The sequence below is a fragment of the Xiphophorus couchianus genome, chromosome 7 (assembly GCF_001444195.1).
Source record: "Xiphophorus couchianus chromosome 7, X_couchianus-1.0, whole genome shotgun sequence".
Classification (NCBI taxonomy): domain Eukaryota; kingdom Metazoa; phylum Chordata; class Actinopteri; order Cyprinodontiformes; family Poeciliidae; genus Xiphophorus; species Xiphophorus couchianus.
The window spans coordinates 18440876-18461466 of NC_040234.1; the positions used below are offsets into that span (position 1 = coordinate 18440876).

Below are 20591 nucleotides of genomic sequence, written 5' to 3' on the forward strand. Positions count from 1 at the left end.
GAACATAATATAACATAAGTTGGGTGAAATGCATATGCTGTGGACAATAACAACTTTGGCCAAATAAAACAGCACGACCGCTTCATGTCATCCAAACACCGGAAGAACGTTACGGGGATGGTTTGGAGCTGCGGGGCGCTGTCCAAATAAAACAAGAGATACATGGAGTCACAGAGCAGGAGACCAGATGTTGTGAGGTTGCGAAAGAGTCTGGACTGAGGTGGAGTCCAAGCTGGATTCCAGGTCCACAAGTGATGAATCAGAAAAGTTGTTTATTGAAAACAAAACCTTTTAAAAAAAGACAAGAAGAGTGTAAAAGTCTGTACATAAGTCCAGGCTTTATACAGCATGTTTGGACCATATTCTTAGGGAAAGATCATGTTCTTCTGACAAGCTTAAACTGTGGTTAACATTTTCAAATCTTCCTATCTGTGTCATTTGTGTCATTTCTCTAAACCAGTAAGTTTTAAAGTTTAAAATCAAACCTAAATGAGCTTTCACATTTAGAAACATAACACTTCACTGACTTTGGTCAGAGCAGATATTTCAGTTCATGTTTTGTTTTATTAAACCTACAAACCTCACAACAGCAGTGTTTTTACTAACATTTCTGCCAGAATATTTGGAGACAACTACTTGCCCTTTTTTCAACTTTGATTATAACTTATTCTAAGGTCAATAACACATGCTCTCTCATTTGTGTAATCTAGGAGTGATATTTAAAAAATTTATATATTTTAAGAGTAAAATAACAACTCAACAAAACTATAATTTATCTAAGTGAAAACTTTAAAACATAGCATACATTATGCCAAAGAACTATTCAGAACACATCCTCGTCAGTTTCCACAATTTTCCAAACTTATGTCACATAGAACTGAAATTTAATAAATACTTTTTGACTAACTGGAAAAGAAAAGTATTTTAACCTAAAAGGTAAATGGCAGCAAAAAAAATAATAATAGTAATTTAAAAATCCTTTTCAGATTAGGTTTTGGACCATATAAGTAACCTTTCAATAAGGAATTAGCTAGTTTTATGTCAATAATTCCTTAATATTAATTTAAAAAAACAAACAAACAACGATATTTCCACTGTCAGACTTTTTACACTTAAAACGGGAACATGCTTGTTATAAGTGAAAAAGTCTGCCAGTGGATATAGCACCTTATTCAAAATAATCAATCTTCTCTAGTGACATTCACAAGTTGCTGTTTACAATTAGTGACTAACCACTCTAACTGAGCTAATTCCTAAAATAAAATCAATAACAAAATGAACTAATCATTTTGTCTTTATTTTAAAATGTTAAACAAACTTTGTTTTGCAGCTGCTCCTCAAATATGCATGGAGTGGTTTCTTCTTTGCTTCCAATATAAATAATGACAGCTTTAAGCATGAAGACTGAAAAAAGTCAAATCTCTACAAAAAACAGAGATTAGAAAAATCGGCCACGACTTTAATCAGTGCGTCTCTAAAAGAAAAAAAAGTGCAGCAGCTTTCCTGGTAGACGGAGTAGTTTTGAATCCTACAGGAAATAATGAGATTACAAGATTATCCCCATTCCCGCACCAAAGTACATGTCCCTAACCTTTATCTGATTCTGACTGACCCCAAAACAAAGTGCATTGATAAACCTGCTGTTTCTTAATGTGTTTACAAAGAAAATGATTGGATTTTAAGTGTTGATGGATTGAGCAAACAAAAATCTGATATGTTTGTATTTGGTCTCTGTGATCATTGCTGATCAAGGGAAACCTTCATCATTCACACCACTGTACATCCCCCACATTTGAAATGATCACACCTTAAAACTTCAACAGTTCAGAGAAAAGTGGGGGCATTTATTCAAAACAGAAGACAGTTGCATTGAGTTGCATGTAAAAGCAGCAGGACCTCCCATTCTGAACTGCAGATGATAATTCTACCATTTTCCTGAAGTCATTACATTCAAATGAGATTTCTATAACCAATAATGACTACACCAACAAGTTGAAACATTTTCATGATTCTCCGACTGACTAAAATCAAACTGCAAACAAACTAAACAAGCCAAGGTCTGTAAAGCAAGCAATAGAACAACCTTGGTTCTCAGATAACACCAGGCCTGATGCCACAACCTACTTATTTGTCACAATGACACGGACATTTAAAGATCTTGCCGAACCTCTTTTTAGATTACATTTTTAAAGCCTCTGTCAGGATTCCTACACATTTCTCATTTCAAACTTCCATACTTTTCAAAATTGTATAGAAACTGTGCTCTGTTGTATGGCTTGGCTTTATGTTACAGCAGGCACTCTGGACCCTGAACAAATCCTGACCATACTGCACTTCTCCTCTGAGTTGGGTCTCTGTTGCTCTTTTGTGTCAACTTGGACCAGTCCAGTTGGATAACACTGCCAATGGACTGACACCGAATAAAAGAACTAGACTGGTCTTTTCAAGGCTATGTAAGACTACACCTGCAGGGAGAAAAAAAACAACAACACTGAAGCTGAGATAAAAATGGCCAAGTCAAAACACAATGAGTGTGAGTGAAACTGAAGTCAAATTTGCAAGGACATTTCTGCTCATAGTTTCTTTATTATTGTCTAACGAATGTTCTAGGGACTGGTTCATCAGCAGGGAAATGAAGTTAGATAAACTTATGACTACATATTTTCAAACTGAAAGCTATAGTGTCTCCAACCCACACAGGCAACAACAAAAATAAAACCCAGAAAGATGTCAAAAGTGAACTGAAAGTAATAAGACTATTTTCAGCTCAGCTGTGCCTGATTAAAGCAGACCCTCAGGCAAATCAGAACACACCACTTGACTCCAAGTATTGGGTTTCAATCAAGAATCTTTCTCTGAAGACAGCTGAATCTCACATCCACTCCAACTTTCAGAACATGAGTCCGATCTCACAGCTCCCCAAGCATTTCATGCTCAACTCAGTTGTGGCTAATTGGAGGGTGAGCAGCCGGCTGGTCCAACACAGCAGAAATCCACACACACGTATGCACACGCACACAAGGGTGCGAGCGGTGGTCTTTCATAGGCTGCCGGGTCTGGGTCCAGTGCCAGGCTCCGTCTTGGGTACCCCAGGGAATAAAGAGCACCTCTGTTCTGTGGAGCTGACGCACGGGATTTCAGCCACCGCTCTCCCTCTGCGCCCCAGACAACAACCATTGTTCTGCTTTTTAATGAAGAAGAGTCGACATGGAAAAAAAATAAATAAAAGAGGTTAACTTATTCACTTCCTGGATTCTGTAAATGGGTAGCAAGACAGGCACACTGCAGGCCACAATTAAAGGCAACCACAATATGAACGTGTAAAAAGGGAACATAAATGAATCCTTAATCCACACACAACATTTAACACGCCTGTAATGTCAGTACACTTATTCAGTGGAAACAAAATTAACCAGTTATTGCTGTCAATTCTTTCCAATCACCAATTAAAAAAAGCACTTCCTCCATTAACATGGAACAAAAAGATTCCTCTTTGTTCAATTCCTTTAGATCATCCTGAATCCTGGGTTTTCTCTTACACCCTCTTCTTTACAGCTTGCTGCAAACTTTTCCTACAGTACTTGGGTCTGAAAACTTGGGAGGATGTTTGATATGGTATTTGCTAATCCATTTCTGTGTAACCTTGGCAAAGTGTTTTGAATGATTATCATACTGAAAGATCCAGTGACAAACTACTTTCCATCTTTTTGACAGAGAATGCCATTTTTCTATATAAATTCTGCATGATGAAATGCACTTAAAGTTTCCATGGCTTTAGGAAGAGAAACAGGCCCACAGCATCATCAATCCACCTCCATACTTAACAGCTAAGTAACAGAGGTGCTTACACATAGTCCTCCTTGTTCTCTTAATTGAGAGTGCATTTTGCAGAAAAAAATATATATTATTCTCGTCTTACAAATGATCACTGCTTGAGTTGAAGAGTTGAGATAACTCTGCATGTTTAGGTTGGTAGGATTGAAAGGACTTTTTTTTTTCTACTCTCATCGCTGCCAAACAATCTCTTGGCATGTATGTGGGATCTAATGGTTGTTATGGAGACTTGGTGGCCTCTAGAAGCCACTCTTTGCAGCAGTGAGAAATTGAGATGTTTTTTTCAGCACCTTTATTGTTCGTCTCGTTGTGTGTGGTGGTAAGACAAATATGGGTTCTACTCCTGCCTATGTGGGCACCAATGACTATGCCAGTTGTAATTGTTTAATACATTTTAACATGAAATTATTCTCCGGACAGAGTAAATATATCCAAGGTGAGATTTTTCTATATTATTCAGGGCAACATTGTGGATCTATTTACTTTAAGACATTTTTTTTTAATCAGTTCTCTTTCTTGAAATGGTGAAATATTTTGCTTCTCATTTGGTTTCTTGTTTTTGTCCAAATGTAAATTAATGCTAGACATCACTATTCATTTGGAAAGTTACAACATAGCATCTGTTGGTGCAACTTTAAAAGCGCATCTAGTGTGAAATTTAAAACTGGTTTAATATCAGTTCTATGAAAGCTTAATTCAGCCGGGGATGGTGGAGGTTGTAGCAGACCCCAGGTAACCAGCCAATTCATTCCACACCCGTCAGAGTGACAAACGAGGCTTCAGTCGAACATGAAAGGCCACTCTTGTGATTAATCCAGGGTAGATTTCAGACGCAGAACCCCACAACACAAATAACTCCTGGCACTTCAGCCGCCTTCAAACAAAGCAGCTTAGATGTAATCTGGACTATTGAGAGGAGCAGCTAGAACAACAACTGCAGTAGCTAAGCATGTAGTCCCCCATATGGCACTTAAACATGTAACCTCTTTACATCACTGATAGCAGTAATGATATCACAGCAGTGCAAGGAGTTTCTAAGTGCAATCGCATAATGCATGTGGGTGCAGCTTTATTTGACGTCAGCTTTGTGGTTAACTGAGGCCAGAGAACAGGCATCAGGCCTGGAGCTAGTTTTTCTCTAGCATAACTTTTTGACATTCAGACTGTGAGAAACAAAGCAACAGTCATGATATTAGAGGTTTAATTTGGTATAAGATCTCATAGCACTACAGCGTTAAAATATTTCTCATCTAATCCTCTCTTTAACATGTTCATAGTTACATGTTTGAATAATATTTTAATTGTTTGTGCTCCATTTTGGAGTCCTAAACTGCAGTTCACCATGAATTTGTTTTGTAGTTTGTTTTTTTACAGGCAGGCTGTAGACATGGACAAATCATAAACAGAGAGGCAGATGGCTGGATATGCTAATAGGTAAACACATTAAATTGGAAATAAAGTATTTTTTTTACTCATCTTACTCAGAACCAGAAAATACTTTGGCCAAATGTCAGGATTTTCAAGTTTTTTTCCAGAATAATTAGGAACTCTGGCTTTGTTAAAATTTTAAAGTCAGCGTTTCAATCTCTAATCGTGTCTTGTATTCATTTGCCAGATCAGACTGGAGACATAAAAAAAATGCTTGTGAGAACAGATTAATGATCAACACGTTGTAAAAAAAAAAAAAAACTTCAAAAAAGAAGGCAAGAAGTACAAGGAAGGGAAGAAAGGAGGGAGAGACACAAGGAAGAAATTGCAGGAAAGCAAGAACACAAAACTTAAGCAATGAATTAGAAAATAAAGTTGGGAAATAAACATTTTTCAAGCTTCCCAATAGTTTGTGCTTCATTTTGGAGTCCTAATATAAACTAGGGTTTATATCAGAACTTCAGAATTGGAAAACACAGAAATTCCATTCCAGATATTTTTCTGCCTGTTGAGGACCCTTGTTTTGAGATATTTCAAAGTCAAGAGAAAAATAACAGACTTATTTGTTTTTAACAATTATTCAAAGCTTTGCAATATTGTAGGATTATGACATCATTAATAACCAAGGGGAGAACACGCTGCAGTGACACTCAGAGCCCAATATCAACTTCAGCCTAATCTTGTGAGCTAAATGTACCAACACACTGTGTAGATATACATAATCTATAGAAACCAGAGGAGTTGCAGAATTCCAAGTTTAGTCACAGATCTGTACCCAGGAGGGTCCATCCAGGCGTCAAAGGGAATAATACGTCCTCTTTTAGGTTTGTGCTTTAGGGCTGCTGCCCTACTTTTCTTTTGACTTTTATTTGGTGCATTTTAAAACATGTGACTATTCTGAAAAATTGTAGTAAATCCCATATGGAGTGACTATTTTTCCAAAGAAGATGCCATCGTTATGTTTGTCGTCAACACTTTTCTTCCACCATCTCTCTGCAATATACCTTAAGAAGCATAATAACCGCTGATAGTTTTGCATGCCTGAAACAATCAACCTTAAACTCTCACAATAAATCATCAGATTTCTTAGTGCAAACGAAGCTTTAAATGGAGCCATGCAAACTGCAAAATGCCCACATGTACTTAAACAAGACACTATTTGGGTTAAACCTTGTACTAACTTCATGGCCAAGGTCGCATGTGAATCAAAAGCTCACGTCATGGCTGAGGAATTACAATACAATTAGTCTGTTTCAAACAGCAGGCAAGAACACCTGGGATCTGTGAGACTGGATTCAAGGGAAGACTTTTCATTTGGAGGAATCTGCAGACTCAAACATCATCTTATCCAGGACAGGATGGATTACAACTTAACCTACTGCAGCTTTGTAGTTTTCCTTTGAAGTTGTAACTCCACATAATCTGGAAATGCATTCACATGAAGGCTGGTAAATCCTTAAATTGCCTTCTAAATAAATTGTGAAATTGTTAAACTCAACATTAATAAAAAAGAAATACAACAAACTCCTGGTCCCTGGTATTGTCAAAAGTGACTTAATTTGTGTAAATATGGAAATAAAACTTGGCAAACAGCTCTGTTCAGCCTGTCAGGCTTATTACCTTGAAGGTGTAACGTACTAAAGAAATCAACTGATGGAAAAAAGAAAAAAAAAAACTTGTGCAGCGTTAAACCTGCTGCTTAAGCTTTGCAATACAAATGCTTTGCAGAAATGGACTGGAACTTACCGGTTTTTATATGTGTTAGGAAACTAAAAAAGATCTCGTTCTGGGTTAGAAACAAAAACATTTAGCCTTTTTTCTGCTTATTGATCATACCATACCCAAATGCTAGTAGGTCATGGTAGCAACACAACTCTTCATTGTAAAAGTTGTTACTGAAGGAAGAAGATAGTTATTTTTAGGAATTGTAACATGTTTAAAATAAAGTCAGGAAGCACAAAGATGTAAGAAGTTTTTTTAAATTTACTGTATTTTTCACAGAGATATGGGCTGTTTATTCACAAGGCCACAAAAGAGTGCAAGACTTTGGAAAATAACAGGAAGGCTTAGACTACAACAAAGTGACTGTTTCATCCTCCTGATCTTTTCTCAAGCCAACAATGCATTTCTCTTTAACGGATTACAGTAATGTGGGTGAGAGATACGACAGCATTTTCCTCTAAAGATTTGGTCATGTAGGGTGTGTTCACAAACAAAAACTTCAGCAGGTTATTTAACATTTTCAAAATATTTAACAGAACATTCCAGAAGAAAACACATTTGGCTTTCTTCTCTAGATCTTTTTTTTTAATCTGTTTCTTCATTTAGGTGAGTCTGTCTGTCTCTTGATCTCATATTATATCTGTTTCTGTCTCTTTTCACCTTTTCATCTTTATTTACTGCATCTCTCTCTCTCTAACTATCATGCTTGTATTTCCTTACCAAGCTCAATCTTATACAGCCCGAGAGAGTATTTCTTCACTGACAGGCAAGTCAGGTCAAAACCTTTTATTCAGTGATGACTGGGTTTTTTTCTGTGTGTCAGGGGCAGGGCATGAAGAACTTAGGTTATTTTGCATACTCCTGCTGCTACTCACAGGAGAGTATGTGCTGCCATCAAAACAAATTCAGCTCATTTAAAAAGTACAGATATCCTTACCTGCTCTGCTGGTTTTTGTGACATGTTTTTCTGTACAGTACAAGTGCACAAGACTCTGTGAAACAGTACAAAGGGGGTGTTTTCATCTAGCCTTTGTCAAGTTTGGTGTTTCATAAAAAAAAGAACTAAAAGTAGAGGAGCAATGATGTAGGACAGAAATAGCTCATGACGTTATCTGTCATTGTTTAGCTAGGCTGATAAGATTAATATCATAGCATGTAATAGCATAAACTGTGAACACATAAAATTATGACATCCAGTGATCTTCTTTGGGCAGGGTGCCCTCCTTGAATAATTGAGGGGAATTGATGAATGAGACAGCCATCACTAATTTTAAACATGTGGCAGCCATGTTGGACTTTGGGGTATGAAAACCATGTTCTGATCATTTTTTTTCCCCACATGAAAAGTAAAAAAAAAAAAGAAGAAAGAAACACCACAAACTGATAAATATTCTGTTGAATGCATGTTTTAAAAGTTTTTAAAACATGTGGTGATAGTTCGTGTGGTGATACTTGGAAACTATTAGCTTAAGTGGTATCGACTTTTTACCTTCAACTCGACCTCCAAACCCTGTGACCGTCTTTCTGACTACAGAAGTCAGAGATGTGAAGAGTTAATATTAGAGCTGAGGGCTTTCCACATCACACAGTGTGGAAATTCAAATTCAGCGTAGCCTAATGAGAAATTCAGCAGACCGCTTAAATGTGGTCACGTAGAGCTGAGGTCTTTAATCTCAGCAGCTCCCTGCTGTGATGCAAGGGTTTGCCAGTTGATCAGACCCATTGTGACTGGCGAGTAAACAGTCCTGCACTACTCTTTGATCAACAGGTCCCAAGTATGAAGATTAGCGTACAACAAGACTGATCTAAGTGTAAATTAGTCAGATAGATTATTAATAGTGGGGGAGGTGTTACACAGGAAGTGATTAATGAGTGCCACTGAACAAGAGCCAAGTACAAATCTTGACTCATCAACACTAAAAACCTCTTAGGAAACAAAAGCCTGAGAGGGATCATGCTTATCATCTGCTCCTTGGATCAGAGTCACACAGAGCCACTCAAAAGAGCCGCCCAACATCGGCAACAGCTGATACACATTAGAGTTTAAAGGGTGGTAACTCACACTAAATGCTCTGGTAATGGCACCAAAGTCTTCTGATGCCGAAGGGCTTCCATCTTGCCAAGAGATGAGGCATCATGCTGGCAGCAGAAAGAGAGAGAGACGAAGGGGAGGGGAGTTCCCTGACATGCTATATGAGAATCGGCTTTACCGCCAGTCAGTCCAGGAAATCTTCAGTTTAGACAGGTAGGTTTGTTTCTGGAAAGCAGCATAATGAGGGATTATCTAAAGTAAACTTTATGGATCCTAATCATTTTAAACCCACTAATTAGAGGAGGAAGATGAGTTGGTGACGTTCAAAACGACCAGTACGAATAATCCTTCAAGGAACATGACGTCAAAGCTTTCCAATACTTCCTCCCCACCAAAAACCAAAAAAAGTCTGAAGCTGCCTCTGGCTATTAAAGGGACTCATCCATATCCGATGAGCAGCAATCACACCCTAACCACAGGCTTGTCTGTCAAACAACAATCCCACTTCCATCTCTGAGGGGTTTTTTTTGCAAAATGAGTAATCTGTGCAATGCTATCCAATAATTCAATGTTAACAAAAGAAGTACACCTTGCCTTGCAACTGAAACAAAATCAAAAAAGCTAAAAGCAGTAAAAAAAAAAAAAATGCTTACTAAAGTTAAATCTTTCTTCTAAACAGCTGATGTATGAGAACACCAGGCCAGGCAACAATCACGTCTGACCCACATTTTTCCAGCTCTCAGATTTCAACCTCACTATTCCTCTACGCAGGTCTATTCAGCAGCGGGCAGCAGAGTGAGAGAGACTACTTATCTACATTAGTAGCTTACCTAATTACGCGTTGTAAAAAGATTGCAAATAATACTTTTGATCCCAACTGCATCAGGAGCACATGCAGCCAATCCAAAGACTTGTTCTTGTCTTGGGCATACACAGCAGCTGGAAGAGTTTTCAAAGTCCATTTAACCTTGCAACATAATTGTTGACAGATCAACTGGAACTTTATGATGCGACAAGAGTTTTTGCAAAAGACCTGGCATGCTGGGCACTTAAGACTTTAGCAATGAGCTGGCGTCTGGACTCAAAGTCGAAAGAAAAATGGGACAATAAAGCCAATAACTTTCCATGTCAACGATGCAGGTGCGCCCTACATCTTGAGTTAGGAAATGCACAGCCTAAAAAATGTTGCGACATTCCAAACAGTGGACTTTATTTAGAGTGTTTTGGTTTTGTTTTCAGATCAAATCAAGTAGAGAAATGGATTATGTGGATGGAACTTTCACTTCACAATAGTGACATTATTTAAACTCTGTGCGTTTTGTAACAAATTGAAAGCAAAGAAAACATTGTAGAATACTTTATAATCTGACTTCTTGGACAAAGTACTGGTACATTTTTGTATGCAAAGACATGTTGGGAAAAATCCTATCCTATAGTAGTTGAATATATTCTTAGCATCTTCAAGTACTTAAGATCTTAAAGTTGACATCTCTTTATTGGAAGAATCCAGAACTTTTCTCAAACTTTACCTTACTTTGCACTTTGAGGATAGAGTAATGTCCACAATAAACCAAGGATTGATGACTTTGTCTATCTGGAAATTGCTCTTTTAAACTTCTGTAGCTGGAGAGTGCCATTCCTAAACTGAACAGTTTTTTACCTCAATTAAACTTTTAAATTATGACAGCCAAAGGTGTTGGCAAGTTTTCCTAAACAATTTGAAATTGAAGACTTCTTGGAAATAAAATTGATATTTGTAGATGACTGGATTCAAGTTCAATTTTATATATATAGATAGCATAAATATATTATTTTGGTGGTGGAGAGCTTTGCATTGCTATGTCATATTAAAAAAAAGGGTTTAATAAAATATTTTTGACTGACTGATTGAAAAGCAAAGCTAAAATATTCAGTTCAGCAGTGAAATGTTTGATAACATTTAAAAGTCAAACAGAAAGTTTTTCTAAACACAGATACGTTGCATGCACTTTTAAACCAAATAAAGAGTTGTTTTTGTTCAAAATGTGTTTTTTGCCCCAAATGGCCAACAGATTTTTATCAGGCGTCCTGGACAAACAGAGGTCCACAGCTGTCCCGTACCAGGACACTAAAGCGTGGAGAGAACAAAGAGGGGAGACACATGGACACAACTTTTTTTTTTTTTTCTCTTACCAGAACGTGTGCGAACCTCTCCTCCAGCTCCCCCGGCTCTGGCATGGGCAGTTTCAGGGGCATGTTGTGTCGGTGGTCGGTGTGCTGGTCAATGCTCCCTGCGTTTCCCATGTTTGCTCCTCTTTTTTTTTTTTTTTTTGGTAAAACACCAGCAAGCGGGCACAACTTTTTTTCTTTCTTGTTAACTCTCGATGAAAATCCCTCGCAATTTATTGGAAGTATATCCCACACGCCCTTACGTTTTCTGCCTGTTTATGCGGCTCTTATCGGGCTTATTACCCAGGTCACTGCTGCTTCTTCTTCTTCTTGTTTAAAATAAGACACACGAGAGGTGGGCGGCATAATGCGACGGGTCCGAGCGACAGCAGCGGAGTCCCTGAAGAGGCATTTTCCACACGGAAGAGACCTGGGAGCGTGACTCTTTCCACCTCTCCTCCTCCTCCTGGTATTATCCGTATCTTTCACAATTTCGGCTCCGCTCCCAGCCGACACAGATGACGACGGGCATGATTCAGGCTTATTTCAATCCCCGGTGTGTCTGTAGTTCCTGAGCGGAGCTGGCTTTCCTAATCCCTGCGCTGCTGACCAGCTTGTTAAGGAGGAGGAAGGAGGGGGCTCTCAGGGAGCCCTTTGACGGGGCCAAGCCTCTCACTTCATCTTGGGGCGTAGCTCCCAAACCCGTAGCTAAGGAGACGATAGTGTACGGTGTTGCATTGTGGTAGTTGGAGTTCATTGAAAAAGCAAACAACCTTAGCGCCACAGGTCTTTCTTAGAAAGGAAGCAATTTATAGTGTAAATAATATACGTCATTTGATTCTTTTTTACATACAGGAAGCAATAAAACGCACCAAATGGACCACAAACCACAAGTACTAGAACTCCTAATATCAGAAGTAGTTTGGAATCCAAAAAATCATTTTTGTTTTCTTGGTTTGTTTGGTTTTTTGTTTAATTATTCTATATATAACATGATTCAGTTAGTGACTCGAGTTACTGAAATACATAAACTTTTCAATAACATTCTAATTTATGTACTGTAACAAATACTATTTCATAGAAAGTATCCTTTGCTACAAACATATTTTATTTAATCACAAACTTATTGTGAAATTAAGCACACTTTTCAAAGTTGGGTTTTCATATTTAGCCACATCCGTTTTGGAGCACAAATGTTTTGTGTTGTGTTGGTACAAAACAAAATATTGCTTTATAAACACTAATCGGTGTTAAAAGTAATTATTCCAATTGCAACATTTATCTTTATATGAATGTTTAGGGTAGTAAACCCTCAGTTTATGCACATATCTCTATTCAAGGCAGTGACAGTGACTCTTCATCCATGAAGAGTAATGATTGCATTTTCTGTGGAACTCCGAAGACAGCCACTCCTCTTTTGTTTCTGTCTTCAAGATCATTCACATGCAATACAAAGAAATCGGATCTGTTGTTCAGGGCGGGGACTGGCTTCATGCTCTGGAAAGTGACATCAGCATGGAGAGATCTGGAGATAATCCAGAAGTTCTCCACAGGGACAGTGGTTTTATTCAGGCTGCTGGACTGATTCCACAGAGGAGGGTGTCACATCTGAGTTTAGCTGACTGAGGATGGGAAACACTGCTGACTGACCTCATGAAATCATTTCATGTTCTCCCATCCATATGGAGAACATGCTGCAGTTCCTTCCCTGTGTGATGAACAGTTTATACAGCTAATGCTTAAAGTCCATTAAGGTTGTCAGTTTAATGGGTTTAATTGACTTAGATTATGGTCTTTTAAAACATAATGGCTTTTATTTAACATTAAACCTGAATCAACAAGATAATAGAACATACCTCATTAAATGACATTTTCTTCAACTGTTGACTATAAGATTATTAAATAGTTGGACTGTTGCAACTTAAATGTGTTAAAGAAACTTAAAGTTGTTGAAGGAATAACAATTTATTGAAACTGGTATATATTTCCTGTAATTTTTTTTTTTTTGGAATATGGCAGTCATAACTTCTCAGGGAGATATAAATAAAATTGTTCTTCCAATAAAATTCTACATCTTTGCCTTTTTTTAATCAGGGACAAGAATGCTGGGCAGAACTGATAGGAAGATGGATGGAGTTAAATATGCAATAATCCTGACAGAAAAACTACAAACGTTTGCAAACAATTTGAAACACAGGCCATGGTTGACCTTCCAACAGGACAACAACCCTAAGCCCGTAAACGAGCCCAACAAAACAGTGTAACAGTTTAGATCAAAATGTATTCATGTTCTAAAATGGTCCAGTCAAAGTCCAGACCGAAATCCAATTGATAATCTGTGGCAAGACTGGAATGTTACTCAGATACTTGGATTGAGATTTTATACTCTCAATACAATCTCAGCTTGAGGTATTTTGATGAGAAGAATGGGCAAAAAACCAAAAACAAAATCAGTCTCTAGGCATGCAAAGTTGTTAGAGGCAATCCCCAAAAGATTTGTCTTTACTTTTACAAAGTACTATATCAAATTATAAATAAAATTATTTTAGGTGTTTTTATTTACTCACATTTGAAAATTGTCTAAAACAAGCCTCCTTAGCGTAAATTACAGCAAACAGTTTAAGGAAGCGTAAAATCTATATTTTATACGACATGCAAATTTAATAAAATATAATCACCCTCCATTCACACATGTTTTTCTTGGTGTATTTATGTGCCTGTGTAAGTGAACTACTTATTCTTAGAAATAAGCAGCCCTTTCACCACTGTCACAACAGAAAAGCACATGACACAAGCTGTTCACTGACTCAACACTAATACAATAACAATCAGTGTAGCTCTCATAAATGCACTGTCAAACAAATGAGGTTGTGTAATGAGTCATGAGTGCTCCTGATACGACCAACGGTCATTTTACTGACATAAAACTGAATGAGCGCACTAGAGTTACCTCCCACAGTTTATGTAAGCAATGCCACTGTTTTCTTTCCATAATTTCAGAGATGTCTCACAGTTTATCTTTGCAGAGACGTTCCACAAAGTAAGCAGCAGCCAGCTCTGATCAGTCCATAAAAAAACATTCTGGTTCAGCCATCAGCAGGAGGTTAAATGTATAGGCGGAGGGGGCATAAGACAGCTGCGTTTCTGAGCCATTTCTGGAAATAAGTAGATATCTAAAACCCGCCTGAGGAAACATAACATTCAAAGAAAGTGCCAGAAATAAATGCAACACAATCAGACCTTTGTGTGAGCAACCTCATGGGGGGACTTCACTTAGCTGCTGCTCAAGAACATCTGTGAAATCAAGTTTGCTTAAATAGGAGGAGGTACGTGAGATTTCAGCCCTCGTCTGCGTCTGGAGCAACAGATATGCTTTTGTAGTTGTAATCTTGGGGCTGCAAAAGTTTGAGTCTGAAATGAGCTGTGAAAGAATCAGCCTAAGGCATAATCACGCCATCTAGTGCGTCTTGTTTGTATTACACAGAAAAAGGCCAAATCCATTTCATGGTGGACATTTAAATTTTACATCCATTTAGTAAATAATAACCCTCATTAAGGTCCTAAATAACCATTACTGATATTTTACCATAATCAAAGCGCTCCTACATTTTTTATCTTTACAAAAAATATCCCAAGGAATTAACTAACTTCACCTTGTAACTAAAGTATTTAGTAATAAATAATGTACAGTGGCATTTCCTTAAATGGGGTGTACATGCTATATAACCCTTCAGTGGAGATGGATTTAAACATTTCTGCAATGAACAATGGGCAAAAATCCCTATGGTTGTATATGATTAGTCATCACAAATGATTAATGGCATTTAGGTTGGGGGCGGGGGGTTACCTTTTCCTTATAGGACCAAGTTGTTCAAGATCTTCCTTTTAATATATGGAATGATTTGCAGCCTTTTGACCTAAATCATATTTTCTTTGATATAAAAATTATTTGAAGCATTTAAGTGTGACAAAATAGAATAGGAAATCTTGAAGGGGTCAAATACATTTTCACAGCAGTGTATACAGATGTCTTAAAGTTTAAGACTTAAACGCACTGTAAAACTAAACAGACTCCCGGTGTGGTGGCTTCGTAACTCAAATTATACCCCAATACAACCTGCACATAGGAATATTTAACTATGTAAAAATACCAATCCTCCCAGCAATGTCCCACAAATGAAGGTCAAGCAGACAATTCAAGAGGTATCAAACTATATTTATTGTACACAGAACAGGGACAAATAATGTACAAATGATGAAGAAAAGCCAATGTCCCTACTTGCTCTTAAAAGTTAAATTTAGAACACCGACATTCTCAAAGTAACACAAAAAAAAAAAAAAAATCCCAGTAATCAAACAATAAGCAGCTAACAAAAAAAAAAAAAAAAAAAAAAAAAAGATGTGATGAACTTTTTACAAACCTATTCAAAAATTGTCAAGACAGTTTGCATGACTTTGCATGTATACAAATGCGCCTGTAATGGACCAAAAAGGTGAGCTGTTTTTCCACTCTGAAAGTTTAGTTACATGTGACAAAGTCAATTTACAAGTGAAGGAAACGGTTTTCCCTACGTACGACTAAGGAACCAACAATGTACAGTAACTTATACATCTACAACCTTAGAGATCCACATTTTTGGTCCTGCAAACCATACAACACTATTTAGATTGGCTTTAAATATAATATGGATATTTAACCCTTTGTTGCACAAGATTTTTTCCTTTTTATGTTAAATATGTTACATGGTTTTAAAAACGTTACCAGACATCAGAATCAGCCTCAGGTTGAGGAAAATTTCACACGATATCTTAACCAGTACGTCAATTAAAATATTTTAACCCGTTTTAAGTCTAAATGCTTATAAATTGAGACAGAATAAGGCTTATGATTCAAGAGTTTCGAGCACATCTTGCCACACAATCCCTCCATTTACAAGATGTCCGATCTGAGGTAAGCCCCAGCTTCAGACAAATAGTTCATTTAGGAGAATAAAACACTTTTAAAAGGGCTCCCCTGAATTACTTCAGACTTAGGATTGCCCTACCCCCAGCCCCTGAATGTCTGCCAAAAACATGAGCCTGGCATTAAGCCAAGCACAGAAAAGGAAAAAAAACAAACAAAAACAAAACAAAAACTTAACTTGTAGAAATAAACAATACAACATGAACAAAATCTGACATTACACCAATAGTCCAAATGCCACTTAGTATACTCCTCCTGTTTGTTGCTGAAATACATCAATAGTGTCCTCATCTTCCATCTCCAGCTGTAACAAAAAGCATTTAGTCATAAAAACAAAGCATGCACAAGGTCATACAAATCTGTTCAAATTAATAATTTTGAGGAAAGTTCAAAAATCTTAGAATAGCTTAAATATTCATACACACATCCAGAACAGTGGGTGTTTTATTCCAAAGTACAACACAAAGAGAATTGCATACCCCCCCCCCCCCCCCCAGTTTCCACAGAAAACTAGAAAAAGAAATTAGGTTACTCAAAAAATAAATAAAATGGGTGATGACCTGATTCCTTTAAAAACTCAAAGATGTAACTTGAAAACAACCGTGAAGTGAAATATTTTGCTGCATCAGTTCCTCTATTAGGAGCCGCTTCACATATTATTTTAAGGGTCAATCAATCAAGTGTATTTGTATAGCACATTTCAGCAACAAGGCAGTTCAAAGTACTTTGCATCATAAAAACACAGAAAATACAATCATAGAAGACACAGTCAACCATTGAAACATAACATTTTGTCTGGTGGCAGTATTATACATCAGAATGTTTATCAATGTTTCATTTATAATGTTTCAAAAGCAACTTTAATTTTAAATGTGCATTTCTGTTAGACTGTTTTCACAGTAATCTTGTTCAAAGTTTGATCAATGAAAGCAGAGCAACTTTAACTGAATTTTAAAATATTAAAAAGTCTGGTTCTTCGATTTAATTTTGATTTCATGGACCAGCAGTTTTGTAGTGAGGGTCTGCTTATACTGGGCACAAGTGCAAACAGCACGGGACTGTTTTTATTGAAGCAGTTTGACAAAGTCTACTTTATGAAAATTATCAATATAGCAGATGAACAATTGCAAACATTCACTACATTTTTAATAATTTAAGCTAATTAAAACATTTGACAGTATTTACTGTGCTCATTAAAATAAGACTGAATGCTTTGTAGGATTACGCTGCAGTCTTCCAATGTCATTTAAATATCAGTAGCCAAATCTGTTAACATGGTAGACATAATGCAAGCATACTTTAATAAAAAAAAAAGTGTTTGCTGTCAGCTTTACCATTAATAAATTACATTCAGTCTGCAATAATCCATCTAGCATATTTTACATATATTCCAACAAGCTGTGATAAAACTGATAAGTGTGATGAAACAGTAATGATGATAGCATTGTTACATGGCTACTTTCATCTTCAATTCACCTTTTTTAATCAGGCATTTAAGATTAACTGCTGAACATCGACTGCACACCATTTTTGAGCCGGAGAGCAGAAAGGTGTGGAGAGTAGAAGGAGTTGGCACTAAATTTTAGGCAATACATACGGCAGATGAGCGAACTGCATTGCCACTGTCAAGTAAGTGAGGGGACCTGAGGGGTCACTGGAGTGTTCTGGCCCTCTGTACGGGGTCCGCTCCAGTTCCACTGCAGGAATGAGGCCCTCGGCATTAGAGACCCCCTCACACCGACCGAATGAATAAAACTATACCAAAGTATCAAAAGGAGAAGCACCAGCTTCTCAGCTCTCTGTCTCAAGGTGTTAAAATGCTGCCAACATAGTGCACTTCATATTGCACCCCATTGTGTTTATATACTTTTGTTTTATCCATGTAACAGAGAAATGCCTTCTTCTCTGTTTGTAGGCTATTAGCTGTACAACAAAATAACTTGTTGCTCATTTTACTCATTTGATTTAATACTGAAACAGAGAATTTTGAGTTTAGAAAATGCCTCAATTACTATAAAAAGTCAGTGAAGATACACAAACCTAGGGTGTGTATTAACCAACCAGCAGGGGATCTCCAGCAGTTTTTAGTTCAAAGCTCATTTACATTTCCAGCAGTTAATGAATAACAATCAACCCTGATCGCTCCAAGGGTCTCCAGATTCCTGCTGACAAATGCTTTGCCTCCAGTTCAATAGAAGCCCCTCTCCCTCCTTTGCTTAATCATCACATCAACCAGCTGACTGGAAAGGAACGCACCCGAGAGCTCAACATCATTAAACTACCTAAACCTCCGCTTTAACATTATACTGACGCTCAGGTTGTGTTTACTTAAAGATAAACATATTTATATAAAAATTTATCATGACCATTAAAGATGCTAAAGATGTTTTACTTTAATATGAAAAATTGAGAAATTTGTAATCAAGACTTGGAAAAATATTGACATAAAATAAAGAAAACATAAGTATGAAAAACTAAATGTGTCCTTCTCACCTTATTTTTGTCCTTTCATTTTCTAAATCCTTCATCCCTATTATTATTTGTGTCTTATCTCATTTTTTGGGTCATTTCTCCCTTCTTGCCTCTTTTTCTCATTACTCATATCTCAAATAATTGTTTCCCTGTTTGCATCCTTAAAAATCTCCCCTTACCGAATTCCTTTCATGTTTCCTTTAAAAGCTTACGTCAGCTTACGTTTTCTGGAAGCATACGTCATAAATTTGTAGGGAATTTCCACATTGTACATTTTAAAATACATACAAAGGACATGACTCACAAAATTGGATTCCGCAAACATAAAAATCATTCCTCAAGACAAGGAATGGCAAAATGTTACCCAGAGCTTCCCTACTCTCAAAGTTATTTTGTATGCTTTAAAGAGCATTCAAACATCTGGAAGCACTAAACGCAAGCTGAAAAATGTAACCTTGCTTTCACCACAAGATGCGATGTTGTACTTTACAAACCTGTGCAGGTGTATCTGTTTCATTGATCGGCTGTCCATCAAACCTAAACCTTATCTGACGAATTGAAAGCCCCTGTGAAAGACAAAAAAGCAACTCAAAATCAAAACTGAAACCAGCTGTTGTGATGTAAAGTCTGAAATTAAAAACAAAAAAAACTCCCTGGTTTCTTTTCACCTGGAAAGAAACTAGGTGTATTTCAGTGTAAAGGGGGCTGAGCTTGCCTGTCTTTCGCAGTACGCCTTCATGAGTTTGCTGAGCGGAGTGTGCCTCTTGATCTTGAACTGGACCACTGATCCATCCTGACCTGCTACCTTCAGGTTGATGTGGTCGTTCTCCGTCTTCACTCCTTCCTGCAACAAAATTACTCATCCTCATCATCACGAACTCAAGAAGCAGCCTAGCCGGGAGCGAGTAGCTAGAGCTAATTTTGTCAGATTTCAGCGCCGAGGTAAGGTTTCACACATCCATGCCGCTTTCTGTTCATCCAGGGGGTTAGCTTAGCATGCTAGCCCATGCTGAAAACTGGCGCAGAGAGCCACAATGGCGCAAACGCTCAGGGAAAACGCAAATGATTTACCCCCTAACCATCCCGCATGCTTGTATTTAAGAATATAAATTATTTTAAATGCAGCCCAATATCTAAAACTACAGTTAACTTATCAAAAATATTAAATTCAAGCGTAATGTGCGCACAGACCCAGAATATCCGCAAACCTTTGTTTTCCCCGTCTGCCCGCTTAAACACGGTTACCGCAGTCTTAAGCGCAAACTTACAGCGGTAATTATTAGCATTAAACACTGAACCAAGAGGCGGCTTTCCGCAGCAGAACCCCGGTACCAACCTTTGGCTTCTCCTCAGACATGCTGCTACTTTCTCCGGTGCCTGGAACAAACGTGGAGCCTGGTGTCGGTGCTGCTGAGGCGGGTTGCTCTCACCTCCTACGGCCCGGCTATTTCGTCTGGAGCAAGAGCGCGCACAGGACAGAACTTTAAAATCTGATTCGACCAAACGGCATCACGTGTTCCAAAACTTCACGGGGCCGCGGATACGTGAACGCGTACAGAAATTTTGCGCACTCCCGTGAGAGAGCTGGGCCGGATATTACGGAGCCCTCTAGGGGACATGGGGAATTTTTTTTCTTTTGCGTTCCCTCGCAAAACTTTTGCGTTACCTCGCAATACTTTTGCGTTCCCTCGCAAAACTTTTGCGTTCCCTCGCAAAACTTTTGCGTTACCTCGCAATACTGTACTGGTCAGTTATGCAGCATAATTGAACACTGCCAGCCTTTCTTACGGTGGGCGCCGTACTTTCTGCTTTAATATAAGGTTATGTGAGGTTTTTCCATGAATGTTAGTATCTTTTTGTGAAATATCTGAAGTTTTATATCTTTCTTTAGGATAGAAAGGCACCACAAACCTACGATATAAACAGAAACCTTCCGTAAGTAGGAAAGAAATAAAAATACATTATAATTTGGACTATTTCTGAGTTATTATC

At 37.7% G+C, this 20591-nt stretch overlaps 2 protein-coding genes across 6 annotated transcripts in view; both read right to left on the reverse strand.

Annotated features, from left to right (window-relative positions):
* Nucleotides 1-11853, reverse strand: part of fmnl2a (formin-like 2a) — a 61496-nt gene extending 49643 nt beyond the window's left edge. For 4 of the 5 annotated variants that reach the window (XM_028024457.1, XM_028024455.1, XM_028024460.1 and 1 more), the window contains exon 1: nucleotides 11189-11853. In XM_028024457.1, coding sequence (XP_027880258.1) covers nucleotides 11189-11299 — 111 coding nt within the window. In that variant the 5' untranslated portion in view covers nucleotides 11300-11853. The remainder of the gene's footprint in view (nucleotides 1-11188) is intronic. The other variant, XM_028024456.1, reaches the window with a different exon arrangement.
* A 3506-nt stretch (nucleotides 11854-15359) lies between these two features.
* On the reverse strand, nucleotides 15360-20092 carry sumo3b (small ubiquitin like modifier 3b). The gene is made up of 4 exons (XM_028024461.1): nucleotides 19936-20092; nucleotides 19315-19443; nucleotides 19094-19165; nucleotides 15360-16431 (listed from the first exon to the last, which is right to left on the reverse strand). The coding sequence occupies exons 1-4, from the start codon at nucleotides 19954-19956 to the stop codon at nucleotides 16369-16371; spliced, it is 285 nt and encodes a 94-aa protein (XP_027880262.1). The 5' UTR covers nucleotides 19957-20092; the 3' UTR covers nucleotides 15360-16368.
* Nucleotides 20093-20591: the final 499 nt, after the last annotated feature.